Raw genomic sequence first — 25,151 nt, forward strand, 5'->3', positions numbered from 1 at the left:
AAACAAACAAAAAAAGTGCCAGGACCAGTGATTGTATACACTCTCAATTCATATTTCTATTTTGGGATTTAATTAAAAAAATATTTGGAAGAATGCTGTTTTATTGCAAAGACTTGTGAGCTTAACAGCAAGTTTTTTTCTTATTAAAATGAAATATACATAAAGTCACAATTTAAAAACACTAGAAATACAGCCCAGAGCCCTGACAATTTTCCACTGATTAGTTTTTTTAAGGTACAAGATAATATCAGAAAAACTTAAGATGATAGCTTTTTAAAGCTACCTTATATAATAATCTATTTGTTATTATGTTATTAATAATCTGTGTAGTCTAGTTTATACCAGTGCCTCGCAATTTATCAGTTCATGATAGATTTGCATAACAATAACGTCGACTCACCAGCAGTTATAACTGACATGTTATGGGGCATAAAATAGTCCATATTTAGAATAAAGAAACTTCTATACATTTTCATTTTAGTTTAGTTTAAATTTTTGTGAATACAAAAAAAATGAAATAGTAAACATTCTTTTACACAGTGATAAATAAATACCAAGAAAAGAAAGTATACCTGTAATATGTGTGAATGTGTGTGTGCGTGTGTGTTTTAGTGTTCAACAAAGAGACCAAAAAATAACTGGATAAATAACTTAAAATGTTATTTTAGAGTTACATTTTATGCTAACATGGGTGTGTGCTATATGTAACACAATGCAGCACTTTATATTCATGCCATAACGTATTGTTTAATTTTTAAATTTTATTTACATAAATATGGACATTAAACTTTTGTCAGGAAGTTACATAACTCCAAAACGTGCTGAATATATACAGTGAAGAAAACTAGATGTAAAATACTTTGATTTTCCCGCATCACATAATCACATTTATAATCACCGTCTATTTTGAGTCTTAACCTCAGATTCCTTGTAACGTCTCAGTCTGGGCTGCAGCTCCGTGACGACGATGCCGCCTGGAGGAGCCTGGTGCTCGCGTCTCCATGGAAGCACTCAGTTAGTTTGCGACATGTATTCGCCATTTTGCAGCTTCGGTGTGTGAAGTAACGGGGTGGGAGGGGGGCTCTTCTCGAGGTGAATACCTCTGTAGCTTCCAAACATTCAACACTCCAGACGTCAGCTAAAACAGCCAGGGAAATGTCTGCACTTAGAGAACTGTAGCGTCCGCAGTATGTCATGGAAATTTGGACGACGAAATATCACATAGGGTCGCCCAGCGTTGCCGAAGAGGACCGGGAGAAAATGCAAGGTCTGTTTTCTTGCTGTTTTTCTAACTTTGCTAGCCCAGCCACACAGAGCATACAACGGCGGAAAAAAATAGCGGAGCAGCGAGTTAGCTTAGCACCATTTCAGTGGTGTTGTAGTAAGCTAAGATTCTCTGTAGCTTCGCTAATTAGGCTGCTTAGCGGTAACGTGTGATCAACGTTTAATTGTAAGTCAATTGAAGGCATTACTTTGTAGCAAATAACAGGCTAAAGCTCCAATCGACACACTTCCAAAGCCTAACTAGTTATTTAAAAAAGCAGAAATAATGTAACATACAAACGTAAAGGTTGTCGTAACCATTTTTGTGGTAACTACGTTTCCAAGAGCCACAAGTGGTTGTGTTCCTTCGCCCTTATCTACCGTATCATGGTGATCGATCTGGAGCACTAGGAGACTCTCGCTAAAAACATACACCGTTATGTTGCTCTGCCTTGCTAAATATTTTAATGCGGTGTTACAGGAACCGCTAAGCCCTTTCTTGACTGTTAATTCTCTATATTCTCTATATTTTGCATTCACAGCTTGACAAACGGGACTGTGGTTTTTCCATCATCAACCACTCAGGATGAAAGCACCAAGTAAAGAGGAGGAGCATTACTGTCCTTGCAGGATTGTGTTTGCTTCCTTGGATTCTAAAATTTGACCAAATCCACCAAAAGAGTACCAATAATGATACCTGGATTGATCACCCAGGAGTTACAGGAGCAGCTTCTGGATGTGAAGAATTACCAGAATCGCACAAATGGGGTGGAGGAGCTCAAACACATCCTCTCAGAAGTGGACATTAAGTCAGTCCCTTCTGCTGGCATTGAGGCGTTTATAAATTTTCTCCCGCGACTTCTCGACGATAGTAATTTTAAGGTGTTTTCTGGCACCTTGCAAGTTTTAAACTTGTTAATTCGGAAGCTAGATACAGCTGTAGACAAATATTTCAAACATATAGTCTTAGTCGCCCTAAAGGCTTTAGGGGATACTCGCACTGTCACCAGGAATGAATACCTGAATGTGTTTCGACAGCTGATGAAAACTATTCCACCCCAGCAAGTATTGGATCTTGTAATTGGCCACTTGAAACACAAGAATTCCAGGGTTCGGGAAGATGTCCTTAACATCATTATGGCAGCTATGCTCACTCATCCTAGGAAAGATTTCAGCATCCCCAAGCTTTGCTTTGAGGTTGCGCCATACCTGGCAGACAGCAAAAGGAGGGTCCGACATGCCGCCCTCGAGCTGTTTGCTGTTTTTGACCATTGCCTTGATGCACGGAGAAAGCCGTCTCTCATGGAAGCTGTTGACATGGTTGAACTGAATGAGGATGCAGAAGGTCTGATGGCAGCTGTACAGGCAAGACGAGCAAGGCACATACTTCCAAAACTCTCCTCGGAAGGTATAGTGGAGTACGGCTTGGTGGTGCCCAAATCGGGCCAGCGGTGCTCACCACAGTATGGTTCTGGAGCTGATTTAGACTGGGTGTTGAATGGAGGGCGGATAAGTAGTGCCAGGAGCCACAGAACAGAACCAGACTGTGACAGATTATATGGCTATGGCAGCTTAGGCTCCCTCACCGATGACCTTCCACTTCAAAGGAGGATTGTCAGCGCGGGCAAAGGAAAGAACAAACTACCCTGGGAGATGTCGAGCTTCTCGTCCACTGAGAATGACCAACAGCAATGCAGTACACCCAACGGAAAGTGCACTGAACAGGTGGAGCTCATCAACACTGGGGATAATCTCAATAATCTTTTATGATAATTATGCCATTTGGATAACTTGCAATGATTTAGCATCTGTTTTTAAATACCTGTTTGCTTTTTCTCTCTCACCATGTCAAAATAAGACATAGTTTAGAGGAATTATCTGGTTTATCGCCAGTTAATTTTCCCCAATAACAGATAATTTTGACTCATATTAATGAAGCAAATTTCAGTTTTGCACATTAGGGCATGATTGCTCATCTGTTGACTGCCTAAACAAAGGAATATTTTTAATATTTTCCTTTAAACTACTGAGTATCAAAGCAGTTCATGTTGATTTCTCCCCCAATGAGCCAGTAACTGCAGTCACTACATGAAAGGAGTGGTTATTTTTGTCCTTGTTGTCTGTCTTATTTTACTCATGCTTAGCTTGCAGATAACATAAATGTTTGCATTATCAGAAACCAGTATTTTTTTAGTGAGATGAGTGATAACTAGAGGCAGCCTTCCAAAGATTTATAAGACATTTTAGAGGTGGCTTTTTCTTCAGAGACAGTTTTGAGGACAAAGCCTAAATATAGATATAGCTCTCATGATGCAGTATGTGATAAAGAGCAGCAGCAGAAAGGGTTTTGCTTCTGTGTGTCATTTTGTAAGTTTTTTTTAATACATCCTTGCACACGTCTTCTTTTAGAACTGCCTTAACACCCCCCCCCCCTTTTTTTGTTTTTTTGCTCTTTGAAGAAAATAATGTTTTCCAAGACTTGGAGTATGAAAATAGACTAAGATCGGTGAATTAATTTGGCTCTTAGTTCTTTATAACCACGGATAAATGGATAGACTCTCACTGGTACTATTCCTGTAGGAGATACAGGACTCATTTTTCCTGTATAGTGACACCATTGCTGCAAGGATGAGCGCCCAGTTTCAAGTACAAGTCTTGCGACAGTAGCTCTCAACCTGTTTGAAGGAAGGAAAGGAGAACATGTCATTTGTAACCTAACAAACTACAAGAACTTATTAAGCCATTACCAGCTTTATTTTAATAATCCCCTGGCTTTTTCTAAAATTAGTTATCAATTGACTGTGTTTTGTTCTGGGAACTAATATCCAGCTCAGAGCCTGTATTCGAGAAACCTTGCGTTTACAGCAGTGTCTGTTTCCCAGCAACCCCATTACCAGATAGCGCAGTTACTGAAGTGATCGTGAAACATAATTGGTAATAACACAGAGTTATGCTTGCAAAACATGGCCTATTGCCTGCTCCACTGTTGATTGCAATCATGCCAAGTGCTCTGCTATGAGTGCTGATCAGATTATAGGCAGCGGAACTAATTTCAGCCTCAATGTTTTATCTGAGTGGTTGAAATACAAAAAAAACACACAAAAAACAAAGCAGTCTTTATTCATCTTTCTAAGGTTGCGTTGTGACCTTAAAACTTAAATGTGAACAGTGGACATCATACACCAAATTAAACTTTAGAGTAGCAGAAAGACCGTAAGCAGGATGTTTCCAGCTGACTAAATATCTCCTGCGTCCCTTTGTTGAGTGAATGACATTACATTGAGGTCCCCGTTATAGTTAGCCTTTGGACAAGGTTCATCATTTTTGTAATTTTTTTCCCTCTCCAACCCACCACAGTGTATTTGAAATGAAGCAATCAAGTTGGCAGTGTAGACTTCATCCTTTAGGAATTACATTTTTTTCCACAGTCATTTTAGCAGGATCAGAAATAACTGGACAGACTATAGTTATAAAAGGTTTAGCATGTCAGTGTCTGCTCAAAGCTTGGAACCTATGGACATCACTAAATGCTTTTCTCTGCAGGAGGAAAGCATTTAGTGATCTAGTGTGTGTCTGTGTTTTTGATGGAGTTATTTTTCAATTTCACACAAGGAAAAGCACAATGTGAAGTGGCAGAGTATGTGCGAGTCTCATAATTGGCCTAGAATTGCTAGAACTGTCAACTGTGGCTGAAAAAAGATGTGCTGAACTGTGAATGCTTCCCTGTTGAAATCCCAGAGATGATTATCAGACAGCAGCACTTGTTTTTATGACACTTGTTTTACCTTTTATACTTAATGTTTACCATTTAAAGAAATAATTGTACATTCTTTCACAGGGGTCAAATGGGGACACTCTTTCTTTGTCCAGGAAGCCAGAAACCTACATACCCAGTTTTAGTAAGTACCAAAACTTTCTTCTCTTTATATAATCTGACTGCATACCAGTCAGATTATACAGGGAGTGCAGAATTATTAGGCAAGTTGTATTTTTGAGGAATAATGTTATTATTGAACAACAACCATGTTCTCAATGAACCCAAAAAACTCATTAATATCAAAGCTGAATGTTTTTGGAAGTAGTTTTTAGTTTGTTTTTAGTTTGAGCTATTTTAGGGGGATATCTGTGTGTGCAGGTGACTATTACTGTGCATAATTATTAGGCAACTTAACAAAAAACAAATATATACCCATTTCAATGATTTATTTTTACCAGTGAAACCAATATAACATCTCCACATTCACAAATATACATTTCTGACATTCAAAAACAAAACAAAAACAAATCAGCGACCAATATAGCCACCTTTCTTTGCAAGGACACTCAAAAGCCTGCCATCCATGGATTCTGTCAGTGTTTTGATCTGTTCACCATCAACATTGCGTGCAGCAGCAACCACAGCCTCCCAGACACTGTTCAGAGAGGTGTACTGTTTTCCCTCCTTGTAAATCTCACATTTGATGATGGACCACAGGTTCTCAATGGGGTTCAGATCAGGTGAACAAGGAGGCCATGTCATTAGTTTTTCTTCTTTTATACCCTTTATTGCAGCCACGCTGTGGAGTACTTGGACGCGTGTGATGGAGCATTGTCCTGCATGAAAATCATGTTTTTCTTGAAGGATGCAGACTTCTTCCTGTACCACTGCTTGAAGAAGGTGTCTTCCAGAAACTGGCAGTAGGACTGGGAGTTGAGCTTGACTCCATCCTCAACCCGAAAAGGCCCCACAAGCTCATCTTTGATGATACCAGCCCAAACCAGTACTCCACCTCCACCTTGCTGGCGTCTGAGTCGGACTGGAGCTCTCTGCCCTTTACCAATCCAGCCACGGGCCCATCCATCTGGCCCATCAAGACTCACTCTCATTTCATCAGTCCATAAAACCTTAGAAAAACCAGTCTTGAGATATTTCTTGGCCCAGTCTTGACGTTTCAGCTTGTGTGTCTTGTTCAGTGGTGGTCGTCTTTCAGCCTTTCTTACCTTGGCCATGTCTCTGAGTATTGCACACCTTGTGCTTTTGGGCACTCCAGTGATGTTGCAGCTCTGAAATATGGCCAAACTGGTGGCAAGTGGCATCTTGGCAGCTGCACGCTTGACTTTTCTCAGTTCATGGGCAGTTATTTGGCGCCTTGGTTTTTCCACACGCTTCTTGCGACCCTGTTGACTATTTTGAATGAAACGCTCGATTGTTCGACGATCACGCTTCAGAAGCTTTGCAATTTTGAGACTGCTGCATCCCTCTGCAAGATATCTCACTATTTTTGACTTTTCTGAGCCTGTCAAGTCCTTCTTTTGACCCATTTTGCCAAAGGAAAGGACGTTGCCTAATAATTATGCACACCTGATATAGGGTGTTGATGTCATTAGACCACACCCCTTCTCATTACAGAGATGCACATCACCGAATATGCTTAATTGGTAGTAGGCTTTCGAGCCTATACAGCTTGGAGTAAGACAACATGCATGAAGAGGATGATGTGGACAAAATACTCATTTGCCTAATAATTCTGCACTCCCTGTATAAAATGAAAGCGTGTCGACATGACCAACACTTCTGCCAGATCCCAACAGAGACTGGAACAAAATGTCATGCTAATTCACTGTTGGTTAGTACGGCTATTGGTTGGTACAGCAGTCCCACAGAAAGGGGCATCGACAGCAGCTGTTCATTTAGTTTAAAAGCAGTTACTGACACTGAAAGAGAATGAAGGACCTGTGCTGTATTTTGAGCTGAAGCTTGGTTGGAACGTATCAAACTTACTTCAGCGGGTTAAAGGTAGCATGATAATTTTCAGGATGGACGCGGGCAGTAAAAATAGCAGCATCAAAGTTATTGTGGCTTGCTTTATTGTTGATTAAAGAGATTAGACTCATTTCCAATACTGCTGCACCATGTTTTTGTAAGGTAGGGACATGCTAGTGGTAATCCTAAAAAAAGGTAACAAGTTTGGACATGTGCCTGAAATATTGAAATGTAGTGACCTCTTTAACACCCAATACAAGTCAATAGTGTGTTTAGCTAAAACTTCCCACTCTTGCGTAACGTCACTGTGTAAATGTGCAGTTTCTATGGCAGCTGGTGCGGCTTACCTTTGCTCACAGGTGAGAGTGGAATCAAGCCGCAACTCTCCAGTCCAGAGTTTACCAGCTGAATGGAAAACACATTTATCAGTGATTTTTTTTTTTCCATTCCCTTTTTTTAACTTGCTTTTCATGTTTGTTTGTTTTCTGAGCTGTTCAGAAACTAAAACATCTTAGCTAAAGGATCGAATTCTCAAATTTAAAGAAAAACTTTATAGGACTTTGTTGATAAACCTTTTCATAATAGGCATTATTAGGGTTTTTTATTGCTGTCATTTTAGTAACTACTTTTTAGCGTTTCTGTTTTTAGTGAAAATGTGGAAATATACTTTGTGTCTAGGTTCAACGGAGCCCCGAAAACCCCAGGCCTCCCGAAGGAGGGAGTCTCCTGCCCATCTCAGGAGAAGTGGAAGCCTCAACTTAGAACCTGATATCTTTAAAACCACAAACTTCTCTGACCCAGATGTTGGTATGGAGTTATTTCAAAAATATTTTTACATTTAAAGTTCTTTTTATTGATTTATTTTGAATAAAATTTGAGTAAAATCTTGAAAGTACACTTAAAGTGGCATTAACCATTTAGTGTCCTTATACAGTTTTTCATGGGTCTGATGAGTGAATGTAATGTCTGACAGTGGCACCCAAAGGACGTCTGCTCTCGAGGAACCCCAGCGTTGAGCGAACATTTTCCCTCCCCTCAAACCCTACTACATCCAGCTCCTTTCTTCTTCCCTCATACCCACTGGCTACGCTCCCAGGGGGCATGCTTACCCCAACCCCATCCCGCCGTCATGCAGACTCCTCCCTCTCTATGTCCAACACCTGGCCTAACAAGAAGGACAACAGCCCCCAACAGCGAGAAACCAGCCCCTGGAGAGAGACAGCGAGTGCTGCAAAAGGTAATCTAGTTGGAAAAAAGAGACTTCATTTCATATGTGTTTGTTTGTGATGCTGAAAATTTTTTTATTTATTTTTTACCTTTGTGGGGGGGTTTTCGGGTTACTATCCTGTCCCAGATGACTTCTCTAGCAGACGCTCTCCCAGACCTCTTTGTGCCTCCCTCATGAATTCTTCCACGTCATCATTCAGACGGGCACTGAGCAGTCCCAGAGGTACCTTCTCCGTCTCACCAGTAATCCCTCCAACAGAGCACATCCATTCCATTAATGGCCAGAGATCCAATGCCTCAGGAAGCCCTCTGAATCAGCAGTTAGAAAAGACCCTTAATGTGGACCCTGGTGGCCTCAGTGGTGTGGATGATCTTCAAGAAGATGATCCTCTGGACATGCAGGAGGTCAGCACAATTCTCTATTTTATATACTGGATGTTGTTTATAATCAGCCATCAAGAAGGGCCCTGCATGAACAGGCAGTTGAAGTAAAATGAAAAATCAAGCCTCTATGAGTTCCTATTAGCTTTGTAACTTGTCCACAGATGCTCAACTCCCTGCGCTCACTACGCAACAGCGCTGCCAAGAAGCGGGCCAAAGCGAGCCTTAGTAGTCCAGATCCAGACAGTCCTGACTCAGCTGTGAAGGTGGACTTGGGTCTAGACTCGCTGTCAAACACTTCTCCAGTGCTTACCAGCTCGACTAGTGAAAGTGGACTTTCTAGTCTGAGCTCAGTTGCAAACTCCAGCTTTAATGGCATGAAAAGGTAAAATATCCAGATTTTCTGCATTTGGCATGTATTGCTTATGATGTTGCCTCACATTTTCATGTAGTTTGACTGTGTTGGTCTGAAATTATGTTAATACACAAGATAAAAGTCACCTCCATATACTGCAAATACATACATAATTTAAAAAAAGACAGTGGGACAGGGGTATAAAGTGGGAAGTATATTTGAAGCATCGGTTTTAACTGTTAGCCACATACTTATTCTTGGTGAACCCTTCTACTATAATCAAAATACCAACAAGGGAGCAGAATTAATTAAAAAAATGTATTTTACTTCATTTTTAAAATTTACAACAGAAAATAGAGCAAATACAACAAAAAAGCCATTAGTTATAGAGTGAAATCCAGAGACAAAAAAGTAACCGGTAAGATGTGAAGTGATCTTTTATATTAAATGTAACAGGGAGATGTTTGTTTATTAATAAAGATGACCTTGTGTTGGGATATGGGATATGTTGCCTGTTGTGTTTAATCATGTTGACAGTTTTAAGAAGCTCTGACTTTGTAGTCTTTAGGTGTTCTCTGATGATGTGTTGAATGGTAGGCAGTTTCTCATGATCACTTCTCACTTGTCACAACTGTCACCAGCCCTGGAAACTCTGCCTCTGCAGGAATGAAACCTCGCATTGCAAGAGTGCCTTCTGCAAAACTGAGGTCTTCTGTGTCCTCGGACTTCAGCAGCCTTCAAGGTAGTAAAGGAGAGAAAGGTTTTTCCCAGTTGATGCATTGCCGTGTGTCTTTTTTTATATTATTTTATTTATTTACATTTTTGTTTTCTGTTTTTTCCCAAGTGTTGTCCCAGGGAGATGAATTCTCATCTAAGGTGGGTGTGGTTGGACAGAGAGTTACGTACTCCAATGGCATAATCAAAACTGCCGAAGAGAAAACGGTACCATCCCCTCCATTGGTCAGACCAGCTTTTCACGAATCTTTAAAAACTCAGAAGCATCCCAAAGGTCAGCTAGCATCGATGAGAACAGAGTGCTATATTGGATATACCTTCTAATAGCATTTTGTGTGCTTAAATAATTAAATCTCATTATTTATCTCTTTTGATGTTCAGGATCCCATAGTCACAGCAGCAGTAGGAAATCACCAGGCACAGACATGTCTGAAGGAGTAGTTGGCAGAGGTAAGTATGTCTGTGAAGGTTCTCAGTCATCCAGGTCATCGTAGTCAAAGGAGCTTGCAAAAAAAGGTGTCTGGACTTCTTTAAGTTGCTTGAAGACGTTTCACCTCTCATCCGAGAAGCTTCTTCAGTTCTAAGGTCAAATGGTGGAGAGTCCCAGATATAAACCTAGTGGGAGTTTCCCCCCACAGAGGGACAAAAGGACCCCTGATGATCCTCTAATCGCCTGAGCCAAGGTGTAAAACTGGGTGTGGGCCCCAATCAGCCAGAGTATCGGGTGAGTTTAACACCCACTCACATCCTGGGCCATCTGATCTCAGGAATTCGCATGATAAGGTGGGGCCAGGTTTCACAATGAACTCATCCGAAACTCTGGCTGATTGGGACCCACACCCAGTTTTACACCTTGGCTCAGGCGATTAGAAGATCATCAGGGGTCCTTTTGTCCCTCTGTGGGGGGAAACTCCCACTAGGTTATATCTGGGACTCTCCACCATTTGACATTAGAACTGAAGAAGCTTCTCGGATGAGAGGTGAAACGTCTTCAAGCAACTTAAAGAAGTCCAGACGCTTTTCTTTGCAAGCTCCTTTGACTTGGCAGAGGTAAGTTTCAGATCTGTAAAGGATACAAGTTATCATTTGATTGTCCAGGCTTTTGCTGTGTTACTAAGCTGATGTAGCTCAGTGCTGCTCTTGGTTTTTTGTTTTTTTTTTTGTTTTTTAAATAAAGGACTCAACAACATATCTTTTATTTCTCCCATCCGTTTTTTTTTAAACTACACGTTTTCAACTAGCTATAAATTACAGCTGCTTTCTGGATGTATTTTTAAATAAAGCTTATAAATATAAACTTGCTTGTTCCTGCATGATCACAGTTAAACCGCTAAAAGATTAGTCATCTTATTCCCTCATGCTTATTAGGCATGCTTGGCACTGCAGTGTCCTCCAGCCATCCAGGAGTTCTCCTGCCACTTGAGCACTTATCGTTCAAACCCCCCACTGATCCCTCAGTGGGCATCCACAGCAACGCTGTGTCTGGCAGTCACCAAGACAGTGATATCATCCCACGTCCAGAAGAGGTTAAGGTTAGTCACACTCTGTTCAGCGGTGGATGAAGAGTGTTGCTATATATTACTGTGATGTTTAAATAGTAAATACTGATGCCATGTTTATATTGAATATACGATATAACATATGGCATCATTTACTTTGGGATTAATAAAGTATTCTTATTCTGATAATGTCAATGTTTTTTGTGCGTGTGTGTTTTGACTCTCTGCTTAATACACCCCTAATTAATTGTCAGAAGAGAGACAAAACACATTTTAAGTTAAAATGTTAATTTCAAATTAAACAAAAACTATATATCTATATTGTGTATATAAAAAAAAAAAAAAAAAAATGATAATATCAGAATCAACCATATGTAGTGAAAACTTGGTATTGACACAGCTCCGTAGTTCATAATCTCAAGCTTCCGGTTAGCAGAATCTGACCCTGTGTGTGCTTTTGTTTTGTTTTCTGGTTGCGCAGGAGAGGATAAAAAATGCAAGATTTGGCCGGGATAAGAACAGGCTGGATCAACAAGATGGCCCGATAAGTCAAGGGCAGTATTCAACAGATCAGATTCGCTACCGTGTCAGGAAGATGCTGTCTGATTCACCAACAGAGGAAAATGGAGCATTAGTCATTAAAGGCAAGAGAAAGTTTTTGAAACTTATAAATCTCTGCTTTTTTATTTAAAAAAAATAAAAAGCACATTTCTCACAATAAGACCTTTTTTTTATTTTTTTATTTTTTTGGCTTAACATTTATCCCTCATCATAAATGCCTTTTATTTTGTATTTAACAAATGTGATGCATTTTTGTGACAGAAGATAGATTTAATTTTAACCTTTAATTTCTTTAAAATAAATAAATGTTATGGTTAAAAAAATCCATCTTTGCAGATAGCTTTAAGTATTTTATAACTATCTCATATAGCACTTTTCTTTATTAATCTATACACGTCAGCTTTGTGTCCGCTGCACCCTTGGGCATACTGAACTCACAAAACAACATAACTGTTTTGCACAATGGCCTAAGGAGTAAACAGCATGTGTTAGTGTTGATTTGCTCCACAGTCCGATCATCCCATCACATCCCCCTGTGGGATTTCAGATGACTGATGGCGCATCCCCAACAGGGCAAGGGGAGCAGAGAAGGTTAATGTGCAGCTGTTTGGGTGGATACCTCCACCCTATGTAATGCAAAATGTGTGGCTCAACCACACAAAGCTCAGTGGAGCATGCCGGGAATTTCTTATTACCAACATAAAGAGATCTTTAAACATTGACATAAAACAACATAATTAAAGTGGACGGATGTCAGTTAAAGAGCTAAAACATCGTTGACTCATAAAGTTTGCCAGCTGTACTGTTTTACCTTAGACCTGCAGTACAGACTCGTGCAGTCTGTTTTTACAAGTGCAAAATGTCTCACTTGCCTCTCTTCCACTCTTCATTGTTTCCTGCCCACACACAGCAGAGTTTCTCCATCAAAAACTCCTGGTGGGGAAAAATTATGATGATGATAAATGAGTGTCTTCAAGTGCCCACTCACAGTTAGCTCTAATTTAAACCAGCATCTTCTGTTTTCTCACATTGGATGATGACGGATCATTGTGGAGGCCACACACGCTTGCGCGCGCACACACACAAATTTCATAGCATGTAGAAGCCCAGGCATGTGCACAACAAAGTGTTTTGTTGAAAGTGTGAGTTATCTATAGACCTGTCACAGTATGAATCACAATAATGATATTATTACTTTAATGCACAAATTGGGAAAAGAACTAAAAACAATAACATGCATGTAGCACTTTTAACTCACTAGTGCTGTTGTTGTTGTTGTTGTTGTTTTTTAAATGACATTAAGAAGTTTTCCCAGGATTCATTTTATTCTCAGTCCAGAAGAGAGCGCTCTCTCAAAGCTAGTGTACGAGGGGTACTACTTGTTCTCTCACACGAGGGACACGCTTAACTAGTTTAGATGTTTTTAATAATAAAGAAGAAAAAAAGCCTTTTGCTCAGCAGTGCTGCTTTCAACCACTAATGTAGGTGGTAAGTTTCCTGTGTGCCTGAATTACAGAAGCCTGTCACTTTAACAGATTTGTTATGTTATATTTTGCATGTGTAAAAAGTTCAAATTTTTGTGTCTGGTGATTCAAACGTTATTCTTCTCTGTTGCAGATCTGCATATGAACGGCAGCACAGTGACATCTAAAGCAGACCCTGTCTCTGATGAGTCTCTTGTCACCAGTCCTGACACTCCCCAAGGACCCCAAAGCCCAATTAAGTGCTTCACTCCACCCCACCAGCCCAGCCCCCCTACAGTTCCACCCAACCCTAAAAATGTGTCCCGTCTTAGGAGGGCACCTAGCCTGAGCAGAACCCGTCCTTCACTGTCCCACAGTTCAGGTGAGTTGATCTTAAAAACCTTTTACTACATGCTGCATAATCTTTGTTGCACACAGAAAGTTATTGTCCCTGTTTAACGACACTCAGTAACATTATAATGATACAAACCATTGCTATAACAGGCCTTTGTTTATAGAAAATGTTGGAACATTAATTAATTAAACCTCTGGGACCATCAGAGAATGGGTGAATAAGATGTTTGCTCTGGGTAATGTGCTTCAATACTTTGTTTTGACAACCTGCTGTTAATGCACCGACACACACACACACACACACACACACACACACACACACACACACACACAGAGCGCTTGTTTTCAGCCTGATTGAGATGTAACATGAGACTGAATCTGTGTGTTGTGTGGTGTTTAATGGGCCATTTAGATGAGCTGTCCCCTGGCAGTTTGGGGCACAGGAAAAATCTCTCAGATCCTGCAGAGCTGTGTCCGTTTTCCAAACCCGAGCTGGCGCTGGTGCAAAGCTTCAATCTGCTGAACTCTGAAGACTGGTGAGAAATAATCAATCCATCATCCTTAAGCATCTCTTTCAATGTGGACCACAGAGTAAAATTATTACCCTTTGTGCGTTGTTATTTTCGAATGTAGGGAGAAGAAGATTGAAGGACTGACATTCCTGCGCTCTCTTGCACACTATCACTCAGATACACTTCAGGCTCGGCTTCATGATGTTTGCCTATCTCTCATTCAAGAGGTAATATCATTTTTTAATAACAATCCCACTTAATTTTCGGAATCTATGCATGGCGGTGTTTGACTCTGCTGTTCCAGTTTTGCAATTCTATTTAATTTCTCTGTGTCTTAATAGTTTTGCTTCATAATTATATATAGTCTCAGCTATAATTGCTTGGCATTTTGCTAAATTCCCATTGTAGATTTTTTTTTTTTGGTCAAATAGATATCTTGAATATGTAATCAGTGCTCATTTACTCTTCTTATACCTTAAGCACTAATATTGTTAATCTTATTTAGGTGAAGAACCTGCGGTCGGGTGTGTCCAGGGTTGCCGTGTGTACCCTGGGTGACCTCTACACACACCTTCAGCGAGCGATGGACCAGGAGCTAGAGGGGACAGTTAAAGCTTTACTACAGAAGGCTGGGGAGAGTAATGCCTTCATTAGGCAGGATGTAGATGCAGCACTGGATTGCATGGTGCAGCACTGCACCCCTACTCGAAGCATCAATGCTTTACTTACTGGAGGACTCAGGTTAGATTACACACAGGACAGCTCTTTGTTGTTTGTTTGCTTCTTCTCTGTTTGGATCACTACATAATTTAAGCTTTGATTGCTGAATTGATTTCCTCCTCTGCTGATAGTCACCTTAATGCAGTAGTGAGGAAATGTATGGCTCAACATCTGGCTAATTTGGTTGAGAAGGTTGGTGCTGCACGTCTCCTTTCTGGGGCTAAAGATCTCACTGACAGAATTTTACCTGCCGTGGTCAAACTCGCACAAGACTCCTCACAAGAAGTTAGGTATGTAAAAAAAAAAAAAAAAAAAAAAAAACTTTCATATTAATTCATTTAATTTTTGTGTTTTAACTTCTTTACAACTTGTTCATATTTGCTTGAACGGTGAGATTATATTTTTATGTATTGCCAATGAAAAGCATTCAGCAATAACAGATAACAGTCAGAAAATGTCAAATTTGAGACATTTTAAAAGTCTTTAGACCATCAAAAGGATATAGTACAATCCAAATCTACTTTTGGTTTTGCTGGAATTGATTTGTTATTGTTGACACTATTTCTTTTGGTGTCACTGTACTGTAATTACCTTGCATTTCATTAAAATATGTTTAGAAATGCTTTTCTGTTGCTTTTGGACTGCAAATCCAAAGTGCCACTTTAACAAATGAGATAATATTACACCTTCTCCCCTCAAAGGTACTTTGGCCGTCGAATGCTGCTGTCCCTGTCTTCCCACCCAGAATTTGAAAAGATCCTGGAGAAATACATCCCTACGAAAGACCTGCAGACTGTCAGAGACACCATCTTCACTCTAAAGACAAAGGTACTGTTTCTTTCTGTTTATGTTTACAGGAAAATTGGTATTTTGGCTGGAAGTTAAATATAGGCATCTAACTCTGAGATTGTTGGGGGGGGTTAGGGTCTTGGTGAGATGCCTCAAGATACTCAGTCAGCCCGAGGCAGACATTCCCTCCCGGGCAGCGGTACAGTCAGAGCCTCATCGCTCAACAGAGAGCCACTCAACCAGACCAACAGGTGGGTGTAGATATCAACCAATGCACCAGAGTAGCCCATTAAGGAAAATTTATTTTTCACAAATGTGTAATACATATGGAAAACACGTGAATTGTGATGCATTTTATATACAGGGAGTCTCACAGCCATTACAGCTGTAGATCTCAGACACAGAGTTTTGCAGACAAGACTGAGTACATCAAGCAGATCTCGGATCTGCTGGCTTCAAAGGACTTCAGAGAGAGGATCAAAGGCATCGACCAGCTAGTGGCTGACTGCCAAAACAACCCAAACATGGTTATCAACAGTATATTCCCGGTTAGTAATTTATTTATTTTTTTCTCCAAATCAATTTAGCATGTCTTTATGTACATTGTGGTCTTTTCATTATAATGACAAAGTGTTTATCCTTCACTTTCTGATCTCCCTAATTCTAGGTGTTTGATGCCTTCAGAGCCAGGCTGCAGGAGTCCAACAGCAAGGTCAACTTGTATGCCCTGGAGTCTTTACAGAAAATCATCCACTTGTTAAAGGACAAGCTGTCCCAAGTGGTCAACATCCTGGTCCCAGCAATCGTGGACAATCACCTCAACTCAAAGAGCAGTGCCATCTGCTCTGCTGCTGTTGGAGCTATTAATGCACTCATCTTAAATATAGGTACTTACTTTGAGCATTAAAATAGAGGAGAAAGTTTTGGTTAAAAAAATTGCTTTAATTTGACTTCCATTTTTTTGCCTGCTACAGACAACATACTTCTCCTTCAGCCTTTTTGCGCCAAGGCTCAGTTTTTAAGCGGGAAGGCAAAGGTGAACCTTATCGAAAAGGTCGCAGGTATGTCTGGTGTCCTAGTTCGGCACTGTAATCAGCTTCTGCTTTGATGTATCTAAATGCAGTGTATTGCGTCTCATCTTCTATATTTAGATCTTGTGACAGAGCTCTACCCTCGTAAGCCCCAGATGGTCGAGCAGAAAGTGCTGCCCTTGCTCTGGCACCTCTTGGGCACCTCTACCCACAGCGGCACCATTCATGGCCGGGGCGGCAGCGTAAGGGGTGCTACCGCCAACCTGTGCCAAGCCCTTTATGCCCAGATGGGGCCAAGCCTGAGCGAGTGTGCCGCCTCCCAGCCTGCCAATGTCCATAAAAGTCTAAATGATATCCTGAGGACCTTATCGTAAGGTAAAGCAGGCTCCAAACAGAACCAAATGTCGAAAGAGGGACAGCATTAAAACTGATCTTACTTGAAGATGTTGCATTATCATTTCTTATAGTGCCTGCACTTTTATATAAACATAGAGAAAGTCCTTAAGAAGTTGGAGCTCTTATTCTTATCTCAGTGAGATTCCGTCTGGTACAGAAGCATGGATGGCTGTAACATAATGGCATCAGGTCTTTCACATGTCCAACCTGCTCTCTTTGCACTTTGAAAGTAGCTCATTGTCGTTGTTTTGTTTTTGTTTTTCCATAAACTCTACATGTACTGTAGACCAGCGGTCTCCAACCTGTTTTGCGCCACGGACCGGTTTATGCCCGACAATATTTTCACGGACCGGCCTTTAAGGTGTCGCGGATAAATACAACAAAATAAAACTAGTACCGGTACCGAAAAAAAGAGAATTTATTCATAACACACGTGAAAAGACCCAGGAAAACCGAGTTAACGATAAAAACGATAACAAAATAACGCTGAAAACCGATAAAAACCCTGAAAACCAAACATTTCACACCTGAGCCTCAACTCTCGCGGCCCGGTACCAAACGACTCACGGACCGCTACCGGTCCGAGGCCCGGGGGTTGGGGACCGCTGCTGTAGACAAATCAGAGACACTATTGCAGAATGTAAAATTAAAATGCACAAAAAGAAGAGGAAGAACACAGGGACCTGAAAGTTGTATATTTTTGCTGTTTCATCAGATGTGATGTGATATTTTTAAAATATCTTTATGTAGTTGGAGATTTTTGAACTGAGATTAACAAGCATAGTACAAAAATACTTTTGTACAGCTCAAATGTGTATTTGCACAGTATTAGCTTATTCTATATGTTTGCTGTATGACGGTACAGTTATAATTTATCTCTTGTGTAATGGTTTAAAAGTCATATATAATGTGCTGAGTTGGTACTATGTCTCTTTTTGCATGACCAAAATTTACTGGCAGATCAAAACTGTTGATTTATGTGTACGTGGACTTGTAGAGGAAGGTTGGTCTCGAACTCTGAGAAGGGAAAAATTTTACCTCTTCATTTGCCTGAGAAATAGTCACAGCCCAGGTCTGATATTGTCTCAGTATAGTGCCAGTCTTCAAGTAGCCTTTTAACTCATCTATTGTTAAATTATAACTGAACTTGTTTGTGAACAAGAGCAAGAAGATATATGAATAAACTGTTTTATTTCTGTAAAACCAACTTCAGCGTGCGTCATTCAAAGACTGAAAATGGGGTGGAAGGATTAACTCGCTAATCACAAACATGGATCATTTTAAAAATTGAAAGATGACTTCTGTCCATTAAACACACATTATTAATCTTAGGTAATCTAATATAGCTTTATTAATAGGCGGAGTTACTGGAAACACAAGCTTCAGGTGTTCTTTTTTAATTCCTTATGCTTCATTCATGACATTCTTAGTAAAAGCTAACCATAACTAGCCTTCTGATGACTACACTTCATTTGTAAAAAACAAAACAAATGTCTGGCTGTGAAGAATCCTTGAAAGAGGACTGATCAAAGGCTTGAAAAGAGGTAGGCTTAGCACACGATTTTGGGGGGAAAAAAACAAAAAAGGGGGGAGCGTTGCTTCAAAAATGCTCTCATGTTTAACAGTGAACACTAATATCTCTGTAATTCTATGGTCATGATTAAACATGACATCCAAAGTACACTCTTGGGTTTGTAATTTAATAAAACACAAATCATAATCACCGAACCTTTATATCAAAGTAGCTGCCATTTTGAAATAGCACTGTTTAGAAATGTATGCTAGCTGCAAAACACTACGCATGTGCGGTCCTTGTAAGACTGAACAAGCTACTGTTTGACCTTCATTTAATGGTACGTGATTTTCTAGCATTTCAGCAGCAGGGTGAACTAGCTTGTGCTTGGAGGGATGCTGCTACTGTTGTTTTAATTTTATTTTTTTTAAAGAAAAAAGAAAACCTAAAGGTAATCCTGTCCAATACAGCAACTAAACTGCACATAATTCAAACTTGATATCAGCAATATACACAGAAAATAAACATTTAGTTTTCCACGTCCAGTGTTTTCCAATAGCAAACCTTTAGCAAAGATATAAAAATGAGGGAGTGCTTTCAGAATAAGAGCAAAACTCCCTTTAAACTTCAGAGCTAGCCACAGTGGTGCTGTCAAAAGGGCCGAATGCGTTTGCTACTTGAATGTGCAGATTCCTTACCTTTGCTTATGGATGCATACAGTTAGATGGAATATGTCACAGATTAGGCATATACATACAACAAAAGAAACAGTATAAATATTTCGAAGTCTCGTTAAATGTGCTTTTTGGCATGAAAAAAAACAGAGCCAATGAGTTCACTCACCTGGATTGACTTCTTTCTTAAAATTATGTAACTAAAAACTAAAGCCAAGGGAAAGTTAACATACAGGATATTCTCACAGATTCCTGATCAGTTAACCATCAAGTTCCTTTTGTGTTATGAATGAGAGCGGTTCATGATTTTGACAGTGTTCAGTTAATGCTCTGCTGCTCTCGAGTCCTTGCTTTGTTCCCTCAGCTTCACTGACCAAATGGAAAAAACGAGCCCCTCCTCCCGTTGATCTTTCCATCCTGTTACTAAGGCAGCTGGATCGATTCCACGTTAGACGAGTGTGTGGTTGCCATCCCGAACACCTCATTCTGTCAGGGACCAGATGTCTTGGGCAGGTCCTGATTCTCAGCCAAGTGGAGCTTTTGTCTGAACGTGCACACATTAAGGATTCACCACAGAAGGACTGAAAACACATTCAAATCCAGCATCCGCTCCTGGACTGTCGGGGCAATTCCCATAAACAAATATGCATTTGAGCTAAGAAAAGGATACATTGAGGTGCTGAGCTCTTCAAGCTGCAGAAACAAAGGAGCAAACAGGAGAGAGGGTTATTGAAAACAAAGCCAAAAATAGAAAGTGAAGCGCTAGTACCTGGCAGTAATCTCACTGTGGGATCATGTTACATAACAGCCTGTGCATTTCAGATCAATATTTGAGTTACGCTCTCATCATCGACTGCAGTGTTTCCAGAAGCAAACGTTAAGCTTCGATACAAAGTAAAGTTGCTTCATAGCCCATCTGCTCTGAGGCCCAATTATCCACTCTGGAGAGTATTCCTGGCAGCAGTGTCTGTAAATGAGTTGAAGGGTTTTTCTCACCTCAGTCACAGAGCACTGCAGCTTCCCGCAGTGAGCATAGCGTGGGTAACTACAGTAGGAGCCACACAACAAACTAACAATAGAAACTGTCAAGACATCCTTAGATGGCACATCACTGTACGAGAGCTTTTTTTTTTCCCTTTTTAAACGAGCCAACAGTTCAGCAAAACTGAATTTCATGTGGAAAATTATAGTAACAGGATTTAAATTCATTGGTTTGTCCAAATAAAAAAAATTCACATTTTCCTTCAGTCTATAGTACCGTTTATCAAAAGGTTTTTGTTTGTTTGAGATGCCCAATTGTGGAGATATTAGCTCTACAAACCTTCCCTTTCGTCACAGCCTTCTCATGTGGGGGGAAAAAAAAACAAACAAAAAGCATCTGAATGTCTCCCTCCAGAAATCATATCGCTCAAAAAAAAAGAAAAACACACTATAAAATGTACAGCCACCTAACATTACAGCTCAACTAAGGAGTACAAGCCTTGACACCATTTTATGGAGCTTTATGGTGAGATTTGAAACCCAGTTATTATCATCAGGTTAAGTCTTTCTGTTCCCAAGCACAGCCAAACAGTTATCAACATACACATAACTAAGTTTCTTACCAAAGCACAATTGGAAATCCTAACATCCATCAGCATGTCCACAGGAAAAATAGATACTAACCAATGAAAACAGGAGCCTCTGAGGAAATATGTAAATAAATGTAAATGAAGGAGTAAGAAAGTATCTTCCCAGGTGTGCCTGGGAAAAGACAAACTTAACTCTGTGAATACTGGGAGTTAAATCACACTTCAGGATAACATAAAATAGTGCCATTCACATCCTGTGGGCGTCGGCTCTGCCAGCTGATTGGTCTGTACACCTGACCCGATGAGGAAAAATCAAACGGGACAATGTTAGACTAGTTAGGTAACACAGATTAATGCAAGTCTATTAGCAGGAACCACAGCTGTTGCGTGGAAGACTTGTGTAATCTCCATTCACTCCAGTGGACCTTGTTTTGGGTTTTTTTTAAAGGGTAAGAAGGTAAAAAAGTAGTCTGTATGTTATCAGCACACAATGAAACTGCTTGAAGGGTTTTATGATCCAGTGAATTCTGAAACCTGGCATGACCCCGAATTAACGGCTCTGGCCAACTAGCCAACCCAGTGAGATCACATTCTGTACAGGCACAAGATGGTGCTACATGTGCTCTAAAACCTTTAAACACTTATTTCTTAAATCCAGCTCTACAGATGGTGTTAAATCTATAGCGGTTTTTCAGAGTAGAGCTCCGTGATGTAAACTAGCCTTAATACCTGTACATGTGGTGTTTCATGTCCACTTTAAAAAGCTGCTGCCACTGGGATTCATGCTTACGTTGCAGAGCAGGTGTTCCAGGTTGTGGTCGGAGGCACATTTCCTCTGGTCCTCGGAAAGCTCCTCCACATGGCTGTCAAGGCTGAAGTGCAGTCGTGCCAGCTTTTCCTGCATCTCCCGCACGTGTTCGAGCTGCTCAAAGGAGCATACTTTACCTGGAAATCAGACAGGTTAAACCAGACCTGAATCTGATGGCGCAGTGTGTCTTGTCTTGTGATTACATCAAAGTCAAAAGTATTTCCATGGCAGCAGAGGCGTAAAAAAATAGCACAGCGTGTATTTGATTTCAGCCTGATTCATGTAACACAGCCACTTTTCACTCGCCTTTATTTTCAGCCAGTAACAGAATACTCTCCTGGGGGGGGCATCTTATCAGGTTACCTTACCAAAAGCTTGCAGTTTGCCTGAGTGGAAGTCATTGAGGAGGTTGAGTAGGCCTCCCTCCATCTCTCTCACATCTGAGACATCTGTGAGGAAGGAGTGCTGCAGGGGGGACGACTGGATTACTTTACTGGGCCCTGCTGGCTGGGGGGCCCTGGGCTTCTCCCTGTGGGGTCTGACAGGAAAAACAACAAGATAACATTGCAACTATTTATTTTTGTTAACATATGACAACATTTAAAAAACAAGCAAAACAAAAACAACACCCGGACGAACCAAATCTGTATCCTGCTGTATCATCAAATGCAGGTGAAACACAGCGTTGTCTTAGTGAGTTATTTTATTGCTGGTCTTGGAGGAAAACCTGATGCATTAAACCATTTCTTTCTTATTTTGACTGTGAAACACCATTATCCCTGAACATACACATGCTGTCTGCCCCACAAAGCGGTGCAGTCCTGGTAGGTCATTAAGACACAAACCTGGTGATCTTTGGTGGAGCAACGACCGCTGCGAACACGTCTTTGGGCTGTCCCGGTGCGCCTATGGACCTTTTATACTTGCCCCTGTTCTTGGGGGAGGGAGGCTGCGGCAGGCCGAGGGAGAAGGTGGCACTTTTGCTGGCAGGCAGGACGGAGAGCTTGCGGGGGTTGATGGGCGGTGGAGGCGGTTGGGGGAGGGACACTTTTGGGCTTCGCTTCTTGCGCTTGTCTTCCATTGTTATTTACTTAGTTCTATTAGGAGAAGCTCCCTGAGGTGCAGCCTGGCTGGTGTGCAGGAAGTCCTGAAACGACAACGGTAGGAAGTTTGAAAAGCAGCAGCCTGTGGAGGATTGTCATTGTGCCAAAATTAGTGCTGCAGCCCAGAATGCTCCCCTCTGCATGTTTAGGGAAGCTTTAACAGCATCCCCAGGTGATTACAGTAAAATCCAAAACAAACAGTTCCTCCACTATTTATAATTTGATAAGAAATATATAGGCACATATTTCCTGTATAGGATTTATTCGATAGATAATTAATGGTTTTGCTTCCTTGGTGTTTAAAAAAAAAAAAAAGGTGAAACTGGAGACTTTGAAGATATTGAAAGTGGAATAAGGTTAGGAAAATATGTGTGAACTAAACTGGATGGCGTACATTTTTTAACTAAACCTAACTAAACTAAGCCTGCGTGAGTGATGAAGAAATCAAGGAACGCACTTTAACAAGGAAATGTACTCTATTGCACCAAGAGCCTATAAAACAATACGCTATCATCCGAAATAAACATAACTTTTATACAAAAGGCTCAATGAAAGTCTGTGTTCTCCATTCTTGTGGCGCGTTATGGACTAACACTGTGCGATAAAGACATTAAAGGCCATTAGAATTTAATGCGTCAGTCAATACATGCATTCAGTCTAAATATTTTATGAATTATGATTTTTACAGAGGCGCATTAGCATTAAAAGACAGGAGCTCGTGTCGGTTTTCAGCGTCGTGAAACTGTTACAGCAGAGTCCGTGTTTGTCGTTGCTTAGTTACATTTTATGGTGGTCTTGCCTTGGATTTATCGCGCTCTCTCATTACAATGAATGCAATCTCTGTTGTGACAGCAGTTATCTGGTGAACACTGCGCCAGCCTCTGTTCAAAGTAGGAGCCAAAGATGGCCACTACGGTAATACACAATGGCAACTTTCTGCGCTGAAATTCTGCTTTTAGCGGGAGAATTATTCTCCCGAGTAAAGAACAATTAAGCGGACTGCGGGTCGCTGCGCCACCGGGTTCAGTTCCGTGAAAGGATACGCGTAAAGGGAACGCATCATCTGCTGATGACACAAATAAGACTTACCGAATCAATTACGCACCAGAGAGCAACGCCGACAGGGCGCCGGCTCGCATTTCTCCTCCTAGGATTTAAAAGTCCACTTCATATGAATCCTGATGTTAAAAAGAAATGTAATACAGTGGAACGATCCGTACAGCCCCGGTGTTTTTACCTATGAAAGGTAAAGAGCGTCGATGCCGCGCTTGGCTCGTGCGGAGCTCAGCTGTCGTTTTTATTCCTTCTTAAAGGGCCAGTCCACCCGGCCGTGCGCCACGGGGGGAGGAGCGACTGTTCACGCAGGTTACTGACTGGCAGGATGCTGCTGTGCACCGCCTGAGGATGGCTCTTTGTAAACATCCTACTTACTGCTCCATTAAGGCTCCGAGGGTGCTACAGAACAAGGCCACACGGGGACGCCAGTGTTCATCTTTTGCTAACACCACTGACGTGTTGCAGTGTCAGTATATGCAGGATGTAAGCAAGGAATTTCCACGCTTTTTTGACTTTCCCTGTGGCCATGGGCGTGGGGTTTTGATGGATGGGATGGGAGTTTGATCCGTTGGGGGAGGGGGGATTTTGTGCTTTTTTTTTCTCCTCAGTTTACAGATGAGGAGAATTTTTAGCCTTTGTATGAAAAGTATTATTATTTCTTTCCCAACGGATGTTAAACACAACAAGAATTTGTGAAGATAGCTTGTCCACACACCTCACTTTCATTTTAGATGCAAACTAGCAACATGACTGAGGAAAAAAAAAGCTTATAAGTTGACCTGAATTTCAGGCAGAAGTAATGTCCTTATGCTGGACCTTTTTTCTTGTTGTCACTCCAAGCTGCCTGTGTGTGCAGAACCAGAGGAAAGGATGCAGGATGTGGTATGCGTCTGTTTGTTAACAAAAAGATTCGGTTGTTGTATGAATGCAATGCAATGTTTCTCTTACTGCTCAGTAAATTAAACTGACAATGCCACAAAATAGGGAAATGTGGGATCTTGCAACAGAAGAAGCACGATGGCATTGGGACATCTCAGCCTGAGCTCAACCAGCTGGAACATACAGGCCAAACAGTACTATGCAAAAAGCTCAAGCCACCATCATTTCTTTTTATTTTGCTCCCAAGGATTCACACTTTCCCCAAAAAAAATTTAAAAGTGGTATTGAGCAATAATTCTCCAGTTTTTTTGGAAGTCTTTAAAAGCTTTTCTTTGGACATTAGCTGCTTCTTCACTCATTTTCAATCCAGTTCTTGTGTCTTACTATTTTCAAAGGAATGGTGTTTTGGTTTCTAAGCTACTTAGAAAAGGCCATTGTTAAGGAAGGAAAACTGCAAAATTAAACAAGAACTGGACTGAAAATCAGTGGAAACAGGTCTTATGGACCTGTGAATCAGT

General features: G+C 40.8%; 2 protein-coding genes across 4 annotated transcripts; one reads left to right on the forward strand and one right to left on the reverse strand.

Moving 5' to 3' along the window:
* The first annotated feature begins 1,075 nt into the window (after positions 1-1,075).
* Positions 1,076-18,236, forward strand: togaram1 (TOG array regulator of axonemal microtubules 1). Its single transcript, XM_085256421.1, has 23 exons — positions 1,076-1,267; positions 1,806-2,988; positions 5,102-5,162; positions 7,685-7,813; positions 7,980-8,243; positions 8,361-8,638; positions 8,779-8,999; positions 9,611-9,711; positions 9,814-9,978; positions 10,086-10,154; positions 11,073-11,236; positions 11,685-11,847; positions 13,382-13,609; positions 13,994-14,117; positions 14,215-14,320; positions 14,599-14,834; positions 14,945-15,103; positions 15,515-15,641; positions 15,738-15,853; positions 15,967-16,150; positions 16,270-16,489; positions 16,577-16,663; positions 16,754-18,236. The coding sequence occupies exons 2-23, from the start codon at positions 1,954-1,956 to the stop codon at positions 17,005-17,007; spliced, it is 4,491 nt and encodes a 1,496-aa protein (XP_085112547.1). The 5' UTR covers positions 1,076-1,267; positions 1,806-1,953; the 3' UTR covers positions 17,008-18,236.
* On the reverse strand, positions 15,887-24,105 carry ccdc28b (coiled-coil domain containing 28B). Of its 3 annotated transcripts, none has more exons than XM_085256424.1 (6): positions 23,788-24,105; positions 22,441-22,742; positions 21,964-22,133; positions 21,517-21,732; positions 19,887-19,909; positions 15,887-19,760 (listed from the first exon to the last, which is right to left on the reverse strand). In XM_085256424.1, exons 2-4 carry the CDS (start codon positions 22,674-22,676, stop codon positions 21,533-21,535), a joined length of 606 nt encoding a protein of 201 aa, XP_085112550.1. In that variant the 5' UTR covers positions 22,677-22,742; positions 23,788-24,105; the 3' UTR covers positions 15,887-19,760; positions 19,887-19,909; positions 21,517-21,532. The 3 variants fall into 3 exon arrangements, with proteins under 3 accessions (XP_085112550.1, XP_085112549.1, XP_085112548.1); XM_085256423.1 differs by having other exon boundaries at positions 21,578-21,732; positions 23,804-24,083; XM_085256422.1 differs by having other exon boundaries at positions 21,578-21,732; positions 23,788-24,080.
* Between the last annotated feature and the right edge of the window lie 1,046 nt (positions 24,106-25,151).

Source organism: Mchenga conophoros, linkage group LG19 (genome assembly GCF_057382185.1).
Source record: "Mchenga conophoros isolate Kocher_MC1m ecotype Shallow Benthic linkage group LG19, M_conophoros_male_GT1.1, whole genome shotgun sequence".
NCBI lineage: Eukaryota > Metazoa > Chordata > Actinopteri > Cichliformes > Cichlidae > Mchenga > Mchenga conophoros.